The sequence below is a fragment of the Loxodonta africana genome, chromosome 11 (genome assembly GCF_030014295.1).
Source record: "Loxodonta africana isolate mLoxAfr1 chromosome 11, mLoxAfr1.hap2, whole genome shotgun sequence".
In the NCBI taxonomy this organism is placed as follows: domain Eukaryota; kingdom Metazoa; phylum Chordata; class Mammalia; order Proboscidea; family Elephantidae; genus Loxodonta; species Loxodonta africana.
This window is the reverse complement of record NC_087352.1, coordinates 99,879,286-99,895,597: the sequence shown is the minus strand read 5'-3', so window position 1 is coordinate 99,895,597 and position 16,312 is coordinate 99,879,286. Positions and strand designations below refer to the sequence as shown.

Here is a 16,312-nt window from a genome sequence, read left to right as displayed (position 1 = left end):
GTACCCTTAAGTTAGTCACTGCAATCAGTGTTGCATAAGTCCGTCGGCTTCGCCAAACCTCTTTAGTAACGACCACGGAATCGTCGCAATCTGCTCAGAAATGGAAGATGTGGGTCAACTAAAATTTTTTTAATGAAAATATTTTCAGTGCAATTTCAAAGAATAGCATTTTGTCTAAAATGCATTAGCAGGTTAAAGGAAACGTTTGGCAGAGCACTAAGTTAGCGAGCCTCGCTCGTGTTTTTTGGTTCCCCACACTTGCATTAAAATTTTGTTTAGTTTCAAGACTATAGGAAAGCTGAAAAAGCAGTATAATAGATAATAGACATGTGTATACACTTCACCTAGACTTAACAACTGTGAACATTTTATCTCATTTATGCTCTGTGTCTCTCCAAATATAACAGGCACACAAACACATACTTTCCTGCACAGACATCACAATGCTTACCAGTACCAAAACCAAAAACCAAACCCATTGCCATCAAGTCGATTCCGACTCATAGTGACCCTATAAGACAGAGTAGAACTGCCCCATAGAGTTTCCAAGGAGTGCCTGGTGGATTTGAACTGCCAACCGTTAGCAGCAGTAGAGCTTAACCACCACGCCACCACGTTACCAGTACTAGTTACTATCAATTCAACCCTAACTTACGATGACCTCATGTGTGTTAGAGTAAAAATAGGCACCATAGGGTTTTCAGTGGGTGATTTTTTGGAAGTAGATCACCAGGCTTTTCTTCTGAGGTACCTCTGGGTGGACTTGAACTTCCAGTCTTTCGTTTACCAGCCAACCATGTTACCCATTTGCACCAACCTGGGACTACCTGAACACTTTAGTGTGATTCTCCTAAGGACAAGGGCATTCTCCTATACATTCATATGCTTTTTGATACTTACTTATTAGCCAAATTTCCTTATTACATCTCTTCCTGATATACTCCTATTAGAATTCTGAATTCTCCTCTACATGTGCAGAGTCAAGCATTTTCTTTTCTCCTCCCTGTGTCAGAAATCAATAGCCAAGTCTCCTTGCTTCAGACCCCTCGCCTTCTCTGTGCAGCTCTTTAGAGAGTCTTCTCCCCACACCACCGCATCCTCCCACCCTACCTCCACAGCTACGGTGGTGGTTCCTTGTGTGACTCAAGCGCTCCTCCTGTCTGACACGGCCCCTGCTTCTTCTCTAGCTCATCCCCACGTTCACTGGGCTCCTATCCAGGGCCACCCCTCCCGGGGCCACCCCTGCCTCACCTGCACCACTTCTCTCTGGACGGTGCCCACAGCAGTCACCCCAGCACACCAATGCTTCCTGGGAGCCTGGACTCCAGCTCATCTTTACATTTAGCACCTAGGACAGGTGCCTCGCACACTGCAGGTGCTCCAGAAGAGGGAAAGAACTTCCATTTCTTCCCAGCTTAGAGTAAAAAGGGAAACCCCAGGCCTAATAACCTCACAAAGTCCCTGGGTGGTACAAAGGATTGCACAAAAGGTTGGCAGTTCAAGTCCACACAGAGGCACCTCAGAAGAAAAGCCTGATGATCTACTTCCAAAACAGCCACTGAAACCCTGTGGTGCACAGTTCTACTCTGACAACACCTGGGGTCATCAGTAGTTAGAATCGATTCCACAGCAAATGGTTTTGTGTGTGTGTTTTTAAACAATCTAATTTTTTTTTTTTTTTAAATATCAAAGTAGTCATCTCTTTGATTTCCTGGACAATAAAATTCTTGAAGATGCTTGAAAGGGAACCTGTGATGCAGGATGAGTATGGGGGCCCTCTGGCCCTTGAGAGTTCCCAAGGCCTCTCCCATGCTGGGGTCTGTGTGAGGACTCTGGTAAGCCACCACTGACCTGCCAGTGGGCTGCCCAGCTAGGACAGCATGACTCGCCCCAAGCCCAGCCCCAAAGAGAGGCTGCTCCTGACTGCCCAGGCAGGGGCATGTCGTCCTCAGGCAGCAGGCTTCAGAGAAACCGTTTTCAAATCAGTCCCACGTCTAACCTGCTGCCCCCCTGCAGTCCAAAAAGGAAACAGTACTCGGAGACTAAGGAGCTGTCCCTGGGTTTTATATCAAAATTCCTTGTGTCATCCCTTCACTCTTGCTGCCAGAATGGGCTCATCCATTCCAGTCATTTGGGCCTACACTGTGAGCATGTCTCACACTACAGGGCCCAAAACATGGTGCACATAGGTGTGAGTGCTGAACTAACGCCACACGGTGACTCTCCCGTGCCGGAGAGACAGCCGTCCCTCCACCTGTATCACCCTGGTCCTCATCTCCCTAGTCCTCACTGTTCTCTCCCCTCTCCTCAATCAGGTCGTAGCAAAAAAATTTACATCTGTCACGATGGGCCACTCTGTTTATTCCAGTACTTGGCTATGCTTCATATAATTCTTACAACGTCATCTCTATGTTTTCACCAGAAATTAAGAAATAAAACTATTTTTATAAATGCATATTTATATATACTGGCTAATGTGTAAACTCTGTAGCAAATATTAAAAAAAAAAAAAAAAACCAGCTAGCCACTATTGTTACTTTTTGTAGCAGTCTCCTATCAGCCAGGACAAGAATTCAGAACCCCTTTAAAGAAGATCATTTATTGAATACCAAATATAAACCACTGAAATAGAAGTCATAGGAAACACAAAGGCATGCTTACATTTGTCCCTGGAGACAGTTAAGTCCTAAAAACCAAACACATTTTAAAGAATGACTGCCTTGTCTCTGAAAGTCTTTCCATATGAAAACAAAATCAGATGCGTAATTCAAGCACTAAGTAGATCCTTCTTGATTCCTTCCCCATTAACTTGAAGCGTGATCTACTGCCATGAGCTCCTTTACCCTGGCGCCCCACCCAGCAGGAGCACTGGCCTTGGGCACCTGTCAGGACTGGCGAGGCCACACCCCAGGCTAGGATGGGCTCCTCACAGCCTTGTGGTATTTAACTAAGAACTCCCCACAGGTCACTGATCTGAACCAGTTTTGTTTTTTCATTATCATCTAATGCCATTTTTCTAAATTTTGTAATTCAGAAACTGCTCACAGAACACAACTGCAGACCAATTTCTTTCAATGCATCTCATAATTCACTGCTTAAAAGCTAACTGGAAACTTATTCTAATCCTCACCAAGGTGATTCGAGTCAGAGCTAGGGAGGGAGAATGTTCATTAGTGATTATATTGTACCTGCATGTCAGGCAGGAGCCTCAGTATGGAACACTTGAATGAGATGCTCAAGGACAATAAAGCTGTTTTAATTTCCTGGGTTCAGTGACTGGAAATATCCAGAATCAACTAAAATAATGTGAAATTCAGTGACCCCCAAATCATCTGAAATGTTACTTTTCATTATAAAGTTACAGTTGAACATAAAGGAAATGCGTGAAGTAGGAAGGATGGGATAAGTACCCCAAATCCCACCATCCTGACAAAAATGTACTAATATTTTAATGGGCTTCCTTCAGCTGGGATTTTTTTAATCCATTCAAAAATCATATGAAGATATGTATCTCGTGTTCCTTACTTGGTGTCGTTTAGAAGAGGAAATAAAACTTGGCTTGAACTATTCACTTCACAGAGAGTCAAAGTTAAGAGATGAACTCATATCAAATTGCCCCTGAAAGTTATTTAATAATGATAAGGGTACACATTTTTTTTTTTTTTTAAAGGAACTTATTAAACACTCTGTTGGGCCAGGTACAAGGCCAAGCTCCTGAGGTGGGTTGTTTTGCCTCATCTGGTCAATAACCCTTTCAGGAGGGCTCTAAACTCCTTACCACAGATTTCTACTTCCTGTATGATCTGGCCCTCCCGCTCCTTCCAGCACAGCTCACTCCTGCCTTGGCACTTTGTTCCTGGTCGTCCCTCTGTCTGGATATGCAGCCTTCAGGGCCTCTTGTCCCTGACTCAAGTCAGGTCTCTGCTTCAAAACTGCCTCCTGGTTTTTTGTTGTTGTTGTTGTTTTTTGGCTGTCCCTGACCACTGCTCCTGACTCTCTCTAAGACGAGTTTCTCTTCCCAGCACTTGACACTGTACCATTTTATTATATCTCTCTGCTTATCAGAGGACTGCCTGCCTCCTCCGTGGGATATAGGGATCAAGAGGACACAGACTCTATTGCTATAGCTCCAGCATCTGTAACAAGCCATGGAGCCCCTCTACAAACATTTATCATCAACTATACTGCAGATGAGGAAGTAGAGCTCCAGGATCTCGGCCCAGGTCAACAATTATGAAGAGGCAGAGCCTGCACCTGGCCAGGTAGGGCTGCGGTCACTGCTGTGTGCAGCGCCACGCTCACTGTAAGATGACCTGAATAGAACACTACTGGGATGGACACTACTATCTCTGGGGGCACAGTGGTTAAGTGCCATGGTTGCTAAACAAAAGGTCAGTTGTTCAAATCTAGCAGGCACTCCTTGGAAACTCTACAGGGCAGTTCTACTCTGTCCTATAGGGTCGCTGTGTGTTGGAATTGACTCGACGGCAACAAGTTTGGTTTTGGCTTGGGATGGAAGACTACCGCTTCCCTAGACACCTGCACTCACATGGAGAGACCAACAGGCAACACTCAGAGCGGCAAATGGAGGGTGTTTCCCTCACTTACATGCCCCAGACGAGTTTAACTTCTCTGAACTTCAGTCCTACCAATCCTCCAGGGCTGTCATGAGGATACAAGACAGAAACAGATTTTTCCAACTCTTAAATGTTATTTATGCTTACCAGATTACTTCATATAACAGTGCAGAGGGGTCAGAAAGTACTGAGCTGCGACGTGCCTGGGTTTCAGACACTTTTTTTGCTCCTTTTTTTTTTTTTTTCTTTTAAAGGGACAAAGTATATAAAAAAGGTAAATTTGATGCTGTAGTGTGCTGAGTCTGATGAATTGAATTTGCAACTGCGTTTTAATATTCACCACTAGAAGTCATCAGTAAGTGAGGTGGAGACATGGCCTTATAGGATATGCTCGTTTGCCCATCCAAGAACAATTCTACCAGCCTGAGAATATCAGCTGCACTAGGAAGGGGTCTTTATTGGGTTCATTCTATGAAAAGTCCCAATATATAACTATGTTATAACAACACCTAGCACACACCAGGTGTTTAATAACATTTGTTCACTGTTGACTGAAAGAATGAATGAGATAATTAGACAACTGTCTGAATATTCTGTGCCAAAAAACACTTCTCACCAGATACACACCAAATTTAAGGGGAAAAAGTCTTTTCAAGCCCACAGTCATCTCTTCATCAATCAGGAACCCTGAGTAAGCCCTGAAGTGAGACTAAATAGGGAAGCCTTCCCCAGCACAAGGAAAACAGGACTGCAGAATGCACCTGAAGAGAAAACTTCAATTACTGTGTCAATCCGTCATCTGTCCCAAATGTGAAGTTGATGCTTAGCAAACATATGCAGTCAACTTTCTGTTTTCTGGGTCATCACACTAAGTGCCAACTGCTGTTCCATCCTGCACTTCCTCTCTGTGCCTTTTGCTGTTCCATCCTGTACTTCACCTCTGTGCCACAGAAACGATTCAATCCTGACTCAACAGCGTCTCCATGAAGATTACAACATCACCATGCCCAGTTTCCAGAATGCGAAATGAAGACACAGAGAGCTCCATGAGCTTCGACAGCTGTATGAGACAGTAACTGAAAAAGCACCAAGAGAATTACGTTTTTCTAACACTAGGACTTAGGTCCACTAAGTTACAGCCTTTTTGGAGGGCTGACAACTCAAGGAGGCAAGGTGGGGTATAATTAAATGCCACTTCTACGAGCATCACATGGCTGTGGTCATAAGCTACCTTTACGTTTTTAATATTATGCTTGGGCTTATTATTTTTCTTTTTTTATAAAACAGGGTTACCTTTTCTCATACATAAGACATGGAACATATGAAATATCATTTTACAGAACTAGAGCACTAAGGTACAAATATTACACATTAACAAAACGTAAAAATATCAACCATGTCAGGCCATATTGGTGTTTTTACATCATAAGATACTTCTTACTCTATTCTTCTTCATCTACTGTAATAATTATGCACTGGACACGACTAGACAGAGTGACAGAATATAACAGTGCTAGCTAGGTTATTAGGTGGATTCTTAATCAAGGTTCTGTGCTCAGACTGTAATCTTTATTTTTTTGGATAAAACGTTAAGGAAGAGCCCCACTGCTAATGAGAAGACTATAATATGAAATGACCATATACTTAGCAGTAAAAGAAACTAGGCTTGCCATAGTCTCACCAACAGGAAAACCATTATGGTGCAGAACTACAAATATAATCTACTAGAACATAAATATTATCCTTAAATAGAAAAATTTTAAACGGCATTTGGTATGTATTTGCCCTAAAAACGTGTAACGAGAGCTACCATAACAGCCTCTGAACAGTTATCAAGTCAGACTGTAGAGAGCTCCAGACCGTATTTAAATTTTTTCTAATGTGGTTAAAAATAGCCTTGCACATGAAGACACAGAGAAATAAATCCTACACGCTGGAGCACTGATTTAAAAAAAAGGCATAGAAGAAGTAAAAAGCTTAAAATCAGAGTAAAAATTTTTGCCTACCATTGTAATAATTCTGAAATTCATCGATAGATTATTTGCTTATTAGAACCTCAGCAGTGTTCCAGAGATTTTCGTACTCAATAATAAAGAAAATCAAAGTGTTTTTCAACAGAAAGCAAATTTATGGAAAAGAAAGAATCCCTAATAATTATGTTTTTTTCTCACCAATTTTCACAACGCAATGTTTGCAGAAACACAATCTGAAAGTGAAAGAAACTGTGAAATGACGTTTGTATATAAGTAATTATAATATAAATACAGAAAACAGCAATATAGGCCAAGAGTCTGCAACAATACTTACTGTGCTGATGCCATAATGGTCTACAAAGGTCAGCAAAACCATTCTGTAAAACGCCAGACAGGAAATATTCTAGGCTTTGTCAGTCCATATGGCCTCTGTTGCAACGACTCAATTCTGCCAATGCAGCTTAAAACTAGCCACAGACAACACATAAACGAGTAGGCCTGGCTGTGTGACAATAAAACTGTTTATGGGCACAGATAATTGAATTTTATATGAATTTCACATGTCATAAATATTATTTTTTCCAAGGATTTAAAAATGTAAAAACCATCTTAGCTTGCAAGCCAAACCAAAACAGGCAGCAGCTGGATGTGGCCTACAGTATGTAGCTCGCAAGCTTTGGTCTAAGGTGTTACAGAACCAGGCTGGAGTGTGACACACACAGAGAAGAACAAACCCAATTCTACTTTAAATAAAAGTTTTTAAAAATTAACCCTCAAAAAGCTATGATTCTATCTGATTTTGCCACCTACTTACCCTAAGATATTCATTAAACTAGTTTCTGTTTCAGTATGAGAGTCTCAGTTTTGCAATCTGTTTTTGAAAGGAATAAATCATTAACAGATAAAGAGAAGGAAGATGAGAAAGGAGAAAACCCTTGAAACTAAATATGTAATAGTTATGGCTGTGTATTAGGTCCCTAGGTGGTACAAACCGTTTGTGCTCAGCTACTAACCTGAAGGTTGGCAGTTCAAACCCAGAGAGCAGCACCATGGAAGAAAGACCTGGCAATCTGCTTCCGTAAAGATTACAGCCAAGACAACCCTATGGAGAAGTTCTACTCTATAACACATGCAGTCACTATGAGTTGGAATCAAGTCGACAGCAACAGGTTTTTTGCTTTTTTTATGGCTATATATACGTATTGGAAACTCGGCTTTACAATCCACATCTCAGCATGAATATGCAAGTTCATATTTTCTTTCCTCTAACAATAATATTTCATTGAAAATTTAACTTCTCACTTTAGATGGACAGTCCAGCTGGTGCACAAGTACATCTCCTCCAGAGCATAATGGGCTTACCCTAAGGAAACGGTTCTCTGAACACTATCTGTGCCACACTTAACTACACACAGCTTTATGCCGTCTGCTTAACGTTCCGTACGTGTAATTCTTCCCCTAGTCGGCAGACCCTTAGAAAGAAAGAATCATTTCTTGCAGTCCTTTCTCTCCCCTTCCTCATCACATGCTGACATCTGAACCACTCACATGCCCAAACAAATAGGGCGCACCATGGTTGGGGGTGAGCAGTGAGGGGGCACCAGCAACTCTCAGGAGTCAGACAGAATTGGCAAAGTATGAGAAGCTGCAACATGCAAAGATCTGAGGCTCCAAAGGCCTAATAGTAATCGCAAGTATTCCACTATCGTTAGGTGCCATTGAGTCTATTTCAACTCATAGTGACCCCATGTGACGGAGCAGAACTGCCTCATAGGATTTTCTTGGCTGTAATCTTACTGAAATGGATCATAAAGTCTTTTTCCCTCAGAGCCACTGGGTGGGTTCTAACCACTAACCTTTTGGTTAGCAGCAGAGCACTTAACCATTTGTACTGTCAGGGCTCCTTAAGTATTCTATTAGTCAAGCAGAACTAGAGTAAATTCAGAGTATTTAAACGCATCCTCCCTTCGTCTTTCCCAAGGTAGAAGAGCCTTCAAAGGCTATATACTCACAAAGTCTAAACCACCCCTCTGTTCCTTCAATTACCCAGCTGACTGTTTTAGGATACAACTGGTCTTTGATCTTTATTACCATTTTTTTAATGGCCCTTGCTAGGAACCCATTCATCTACATTTACAAGTCAGACAACTCGGCCTGATTTGGTATTATGAACCATGGGACATCAGGAAAAAGAAAAGGACAAGGACAAGATGGGTAGCAAGAGGAGCGTAGCTGCTAACCAAAAAGTCAGCAGTTCAAATCCACCAGCTACTCCTTAGAAACCCTATAGGGCAGTTCTACTCTGTCCTATACAGTTGCTAAGAGTCAGAATTGACTCAACAGCAACAGGTTGGTTGGGGTTGGTAGGTGGCAAGAAGCATTTCCCCTGGCCTCATTTACCAAGGGAAGTCAGGGTGTCATGTGACAAATAGAAATCAGCAGAAGCTGAAGAAGATACCACAGTATTTGGGCTTCTTTGTAAAAACTGTTACAAGTCAGACTTCAACCCAAAGGACCAGAGTAATGAAACCAACTCCTTAATGTGAAAAAAAATATGAATTTTATGTCAAATTAGAACACAGTAAACAAAGAAAGCCCAAGCACGTTCTTGTGCAGAAGTCTATCATGACCAAGTCTGAGCGCTCCGCCTACTACCTACCGCCTCACCCCCTCCCCAAGCCTCTCTGGACACAGGCTGGATACTCAAAAGGGAGTGGAAGGAAACCAACAGGACAGCAGGGAGAAACCTGCTTGGGAAAGGGGAGCTCCACATTTGAGAGGTCCCCTGTCATCGACCAGAATGAAAGCCAGAACTAGAACCTAGAAAAACAACTCAAGTGTGCCACTGACTCAAGCCGCATGTACAGGAGCAAGAAGAAAAGGAAGAGAAGGAGAACGTCTGCTATGGGGGAACCACCTCGCTACCAAGCTCAAGGTTCCCTTCTATGAAGTCATGAGCAGATAAATGAGGGAAGGGGTGGGCAGGAAAATGGTGTGCATCGTAATTGTTAAAGCTCAGTAAGAACAACATGACACTAATTGACGCTTAAAAGCTACCTTTATGAGATGACTTACTAAGCGTAACTATTGCTATGTTTAGGTGCATTAACGAAGGACTTCGCATTCATTAAAAAGTGCGAACATTGTGTTTCATCTGAAATCCAAATTATACATTTCAGATGTACCCAGAGATAAAGGAAGTAAACTTTAATCTGACTTTGAAGGAAAGGAATCAAAGTTAAAACTCTTTGCAATCCATCCTATTATTTCTGCCATCCTTATTAGCTAATCAGCCTTTAATTGCCACACTCAGAGACCAGCAGCTTCGCTCATCCACCAACATCCAGTCTGTGACTGACACCCTGTCACAGCTGTTACTTTAATAGAAAACTTAAAACTAAAGGCAAACCTGATGGCATCCACGGGTCAGAAGTCAATTTGGTCAAGGTGTTCACTTGCTCCCAATTAAAGTCATCGTCTTCAGCTTGACTGTATCCACAGGTGCTGTAAGGCTCATCAAATAGGCAACCACCTAAATGTAAGAGAATGGAAAGTAAGGTAAGCGACAAGCCGACCTCTGCAGTAAGCTATGGGGCCTGCAGGTAACAGCACAGCAGCTGGATGCTGAGCTACATCTTACCTGGTCGTTTTGTTCAGGACTGTGGATCTGACCCTCCTTGCACCCTTGCGGGCACTCCTAAGGATTAACCACATCCTGCCCACACTGCTGTATTACATTGTTCTCCAACGGGAACCCAACATTGTCATCAGTAATCCAAGGTAAGGCCTAAGCAAATATGAAATTCATATTCCCCAGATTTATATGAATTTGGGATGATTGATCTTGTGTTCAAAACTTTAACAGAACCACCTCAAATGTTCAATGGGTTTTCAGCAGAAAATATTATAATTTGTCCAAAAAATGAAATGAGAAGTGCTTTAGCCCCGACCTCGGACAACGGTAGAGAACAAGTCAGTAGAGACTATGAACACATCCTACAAAGTATTTTTCTAAGAATATTTCTAAATCTAACATAGCAACAAGTTTTACTTTAATGTTTTGGAGATCTCAATTCTCAACATTAAAAGAGATTATACATTTACTTACAATCCAAAGAATTAAATTTTAAAGGTAAAAATAAATTTAAGAGTAAGCATGTGGTAACCATCTGCTTAATTCTGGTACCAGGAGTGAAACTGCTTAAAAAAAGAAAGAATAGTAGAAAAGGTAGTAAAGTCATAGAAAAGGCAGTTATATACATGGCAATCCAGCTGTTTCAGCTCCTTGGGATCCATTATTGACTTTAAGTCCCACCCCAAATGGAAACCAGGTGCAATGGAGTCAGTTCCAATTCATGGTGACCCCGTGTGTGTCAGAGTAGAACTGTGCCCCACAGGGTTTCCAATGACTGTGACCTTTCAGAGGTAGGTTGTGAGGCCTTTCTTCCAAGGTGCTTCTGAGTGTACTCAAACTTCTGGCTTTCTGGTTAGCAGCTGATTACATTAACCGCTTGTACCACCCCCTAAAAAAGTCAGCCATAAAACCCCTATGGAACACAGTTCTACTCTCAAATTCATGGGGTTACCCTGAGTCAGATTCAAGTTAGTCCCACCCCACATCCTCTTAAATGTCTTCTGTTACTCTGAATTATTATAATAGCTTTTCACCAATGTTTTACATGGGGAAAGGAAGTGATTATATTAATCATATTAATTATTATGATAACTTTTATAGAATGCTACTGATTAAACAAATATAAAATATTAATTATAACTGCTTGCCAATTATGATAATTAGTGGCACTGGTCAAGAAAATCTGTGTTTAAGAATATTATTGTGCAATGTTATGCAGACCTTACAGAACCTCTAGCCCAGCTTCCATCTAAATGCTTCAGTCAATTCTACATTAGCCCAATCAGCCAGCCAGATTCTGAATCGATGAGGCACTCAGAAATTTGTAACCCATTCCTACTAGAGTGGAGCCAGGGTTCCCCTTTAAAAAAAGCTCAAACTGCTTTTTGAAGTACATACCCAGTTATCTTCCTTCTACCCTACGAAGAAACAGAAGAAAGCTCAGCTCATGCACAGGAAGGCTGGTAACTTGAAAAGAGCTGCCCTGTCCTGAGTCTTCCCTTCTCCAGGTGGAACATGCTTCACCCCTTCAATTCCTCCTCTAGAGGGTTTCCAGACTTCGCCCCACCCTGCAGGTGCTCTCTGAACACTCTTGGGTTTAATCCCAGTACTAGATTCAATGCTGGAATGACACCCAATATGGGAATCAATTAGCTACTTCCTTCAACCCCATGCTGTTTGTAAGGGCCCAGGTAGAGTGGTGCTGTCATCATTCTGAGCTTCTACAAACCTGAAACTCCAAATGTCTTGTCCGTGCCCCTTCCACTGAGCCATTTCTCCTCTCTAGTAATAAGGTAGGTGACTTTCTGAATTCAAATACCAGACTTCACATTTATCCTTCCTAAATGCCATCTCATCATTTTCAGCCCATCACTCCAGCCTGCTGAGAGCCCTTGGAAGCCTGATTCTGTCATCTAGGTATTAGCCATCCTAACTAGACTTGTGTTACCTGCAAGTCTGATGAGCATCCTTTTCACTCTGCCCCAAGTCACTGGTAAAACATGTTCAACAGGGGAGAGCCAAAGACTCTCACACTGTTAAAATGGCCTCCCCGGTACTTAAAGCTTTGTCTTGGTCATTAGCTCTAGGTATAATGGTGAAATTATTGGCCCTGGACACTGCCTCCTGTAACACTTTAACAGTCCTGGTCTCACTGGGGACAAAAACTCATTATAAAAGATACAATATTAACTCAATATTTCACCTCAACAATTGGTAATTTACACCTCCCTTTTACTGACTTCCAACAAGTTCAGAAACAAAGGGCATTTGATTACAGTGCTTAATACTAACAACTTCCCAATCTGGGGTGAGAAAGGTTAGAGGAGTATGCAGATAGTTATGAGAAATACTCTCCCTTGGTTACAAGCCTAAGTCTGACACAGAAAACAGCTTCAGTCTTGTAGGAATAAGCCCAAACAGCAGTCCACTAATAATAGTCAGCAGGAAGGAAATAACTATGCGTTTTGACAGAAAAGGGCCCCCCCAGTGGAAACATAGAGAGCACTTTGATGAAAGTCCTGTAGTGCAATCTTAAACCATAAGAAACAGCTATGGGGACCCACAAAACAACTTAAGGATGGTTACAGATCTGGTTTACAAAACGCCTCCCAGCGCTGAAGACAACCAATACCGTGTAACAGCAACGGCACCCTGGCTGGCGGCAAGCTCCGAAGACTAACAGAACACTGGTATAGGATATGATTTTCGCATTACACAACACTGTTTTTATCACTTGAAAGGAAACATAAAAAGTATTATATGGTTCTTTCTGGACCCACATATGATTATTGAGCCACTGGAAAATGAGACAGACGATGAATTTCCCATTGCCCTGAGATATATCCTATCCCCCACACACCACTTTCCAGATCCACCACCGGCCTTCGATTATTGAGCCACTGGAAAATGAGACAGACGATGAATTTCCCATTGCCCTGAGATATATCCTATCCCCCACACACCACTTTCCAGATCCACCACCGGCCTTCAATCAGCAGAATGGGGACCCTAAAATACCAAAGGTGGTTTACTGAGCTGAAAATAACATAAGATTCAAATAAAGAACATGTGATTTGAAGTAACCAATTAACAAGAGAATAAGTAAGCTTTTAGTTTGCCAAGACAGCTTTGTATAGTGGTAAAATGTACAGGCTGTAGGGTCAAATGTCTGGCAAATCCCAGTTCTTCCACCTAGTTGCTTGGTGACTTTGAACAAATCACTCTGTCTCTCTGAACCCCAATTTCTTGGTCCATACAGAGGAGATGGCAACACCTACCTCACATAGCATTCATGAAGACCAAATTGGATAGCAAACGCAATGCTAGCGCAGCAGTGTCAGGCATTTCAGCCGTATCAGTTATTCCTGTTTTTTAAACCATTCTTACCATATATACCTCATACAACAATTACTCTCAGGAGCTTGTATCATTGCAAATAATTGGGATATCTAATTGGGAATTCCAAGCGGGACCTGATGAGAAATTGAGCAGTTTGTGAGCATTCATACAGGGACAGTCTTACAGGCTTATCTATTGAGCATGTAAGTGAAAATAAAAGAGGGTTGGCTAGGTTTTTCAAGTAATGGCTTTGGGGCTGGTGAAGAAATACGATAAAGAAAAAAAGTCCTCTGGAACTTACTGAAACAAAGCATTTCAGAAAATACGGTCTTCTTGATTTTCAAAACAACGAATTTTGCCATCATGTATGGGGAGTGTGAAGACAGCATGGTGGCGAAGTCTGACCTCCTCTGACTTCACAAGGGGAAAGGAGAATCAAGATCAACAGCCCAATGCTGATTCCTATGAGGCGGAGGTCAGACATGCTTCCTCTCTCTGTCACCTTTGTTAATTCTGACACCAACCATCCCTCCCATGGCACTGTCTACTTCTCTGCTGGGTTTGATAATTCATTGCAATGGCCACACACAACTCACAGAAAATACTCATGATTATGGGGTTTAGTAGGGAAGTAACAGGTTCCAATTCAGGTTCAGGAACATTCAGAATATGACTCTTCCATCAGGACAGCCTCTTTTCAGCTATGCTCGCAGACAGGCCTCTCCCTGGCCCCTCAGCCTCTGCCCTGCTCAAACAAGTGTTACAAAGCTCTTCTAGCTCTGCCAGGCACACAACTCTGCCAGTAAGCTTCGGCCCAAAGGTGCTCAGCTCTAGCTCCATGGGCCGGCAAACCTAGCTCCACTAAATGCCTGGAGGGACCCTACTCCACCACCAAGCCTTCTGCCCAAAGGCACTGAGCTTTCTCACTCTGTGGCCACCTACTGTGCCATCTCCTGCCAGTTTCTCCCTGCCGCTGTTTCTCCACCACTGCTTCTCACCACCTTTAGTGTTACAGCTCTCTGTCTCCTGGTCCTAGGAGCTTCTCAGAGCAGGGACTCCAGGTCCAAAGAATATGCTCCACTCCTGGCTGTTCTTCCTTGGTGGTGATAGGATCTTCTGCTCTGGAATTGGCTCTCTTTTAAGCCTAGCAGGATGGCAAAGCTGACCAATCCCCATGGCAGGCCACAATTATCTTATTTACACAGTCCTACCCAATCACTTGGGTGGGAGTTACAAGACCATGGCAGGAAAGGCCAAACAAAAGTGATCCACTGCACTGCTGGAAGTGTGGTCAGCAATAGACTTCCGAAGGTTTCTCCAGAACTGTCTTATACTTGGACCTCCTCCCAATAGCTCATGGCTGTACCATATTCTTCTCTTAAGTCAAGGTAAATTATTTCTCTTTTGTAGAAGGGAATTGAAACTAAACCAAAAGTCACATACAAGATGGACGAAAGGAGATTCGAGCTGGTCAGGGTGCTGTTCTTCACTATATTCTCTCCCTCTGTCTCTCTCTCTCACAGGCACACCTGTAAACATGTGCCCACATGCCTGCATCATACCTTGAGAAAGGCTTTTCCTTAGAAACTTTGAATACAACATACAACATGTGCTGGATGAAGAACAGTTATTGTGCAAAAGGAAGTGTCTACGCATGTCAATTACCCATGTAATCAACAAAAATGATGATTTCTGAACTACGTGGGATATTCCAGGACATGCAATACAACACAATAGCAAGAAAATTACAATAAAATTAAAGTTCAAGTTAAAGCCAAGACAAGTAGACCAAATAAAAAATAAGATGACAACAAAAATAAGGCTAGGATCCCCCCACCCCCAAATAACAAAAATGTCACTAGGTTTACTTGCTGAAAGTTGGCCAGATTTCACTTTAACCTTTGTGACAGTCAGTGCAAAGAGGGAAATATAATTATTTATTTTACAGTTTTTTTATTTTACAGTACCTATATCGCTATGAGTCAGAATCGACTCAATGGCAACAGGTTTGATTTAGTTTGGTTTTAAGGGATAATAATATTAACACTAAAACTAATAATAGCAGCTAAACTTTACTCATTCAATTCTCACACCAACCTATAATTATACCCTTATTTTTACAGAAACAGAAATGAGGCATAGAAGTCACCCAACCTACCCAAGTTCTCAGAGCTGGAAGGTCACAGAGATTTGAAGCCAAGCATCCTGACTTGAGAGCCCACCTTCTATCACTACATGATGAAAACCCACTGCTGTCGAGTCAATTCTGACTCATGGTGATCCCACAGAATAGAGGAGAACTGCCTCATAGGATATCCAAGGCTATAATCGCTACAGAAGCAGACTGCTACATCCTTCTCCCACAGAGCGGCTAGTGGGTTCAAGCTGCCAACCTTCCAGTTAGCTGCCGAGCAGTTAACCACTGCACCACCAGGGCTCCTTTTCACATGATAGTGTCTTCCAAACTGGAAGCTCAAGAGAAACACAGCTATTCCTAGACCTAAATATAAAGAGAATTATCTTGCCAGGGCATTGATATAAAGCAGTCAGCATAAGTAACTAAGCAGAGTTCTAAATAGCGTTCACCCACAGCACAGCAACCAGTGTTAGGGCCTACTTAGTAAAATGCTGTGATAGCTGCCAAACTACCATCGACTACAGTTGGTTTTGTGGGAGCTCACTGCATCCTAGGATTAAAGCTGGAACATGCCTTAGCATCATCTTTTTGAATATTGTTTCTCTCAACAATGTCTTCGGTAAGTAGTGAGCCACTCTGAGTTAGCACATTA

The 16,312-nt window shown here is 42.3% G+C and overlaps 1 protein-coding gene across 3 annotated transcripts in view; it reads right to left on the bottom strand.

The window, feature by feature from the left end:
- Window positions 1-16,312, bottom strand: part of PTPRM (protein tyrosine phosphatase receptor type M) — a 943,724-nt gene that overhangs the window by 711,570 nt on the left and 215,842 nt on the right. For all 3 annotated transcript variants that reach the window (XM_064294704.1, XM_064294702.1, XM_064294703.1), the window contains exon 2: window positions 9,960-10,082. In XM_064294704.1, the coding sequence (XP_064150774.1) occupies window positions 9,960-10,082 (123 nt within the window). The remainder of the gene's footprint in view (window positions 1-9,959; window positions 10,083-16,312) is intronic.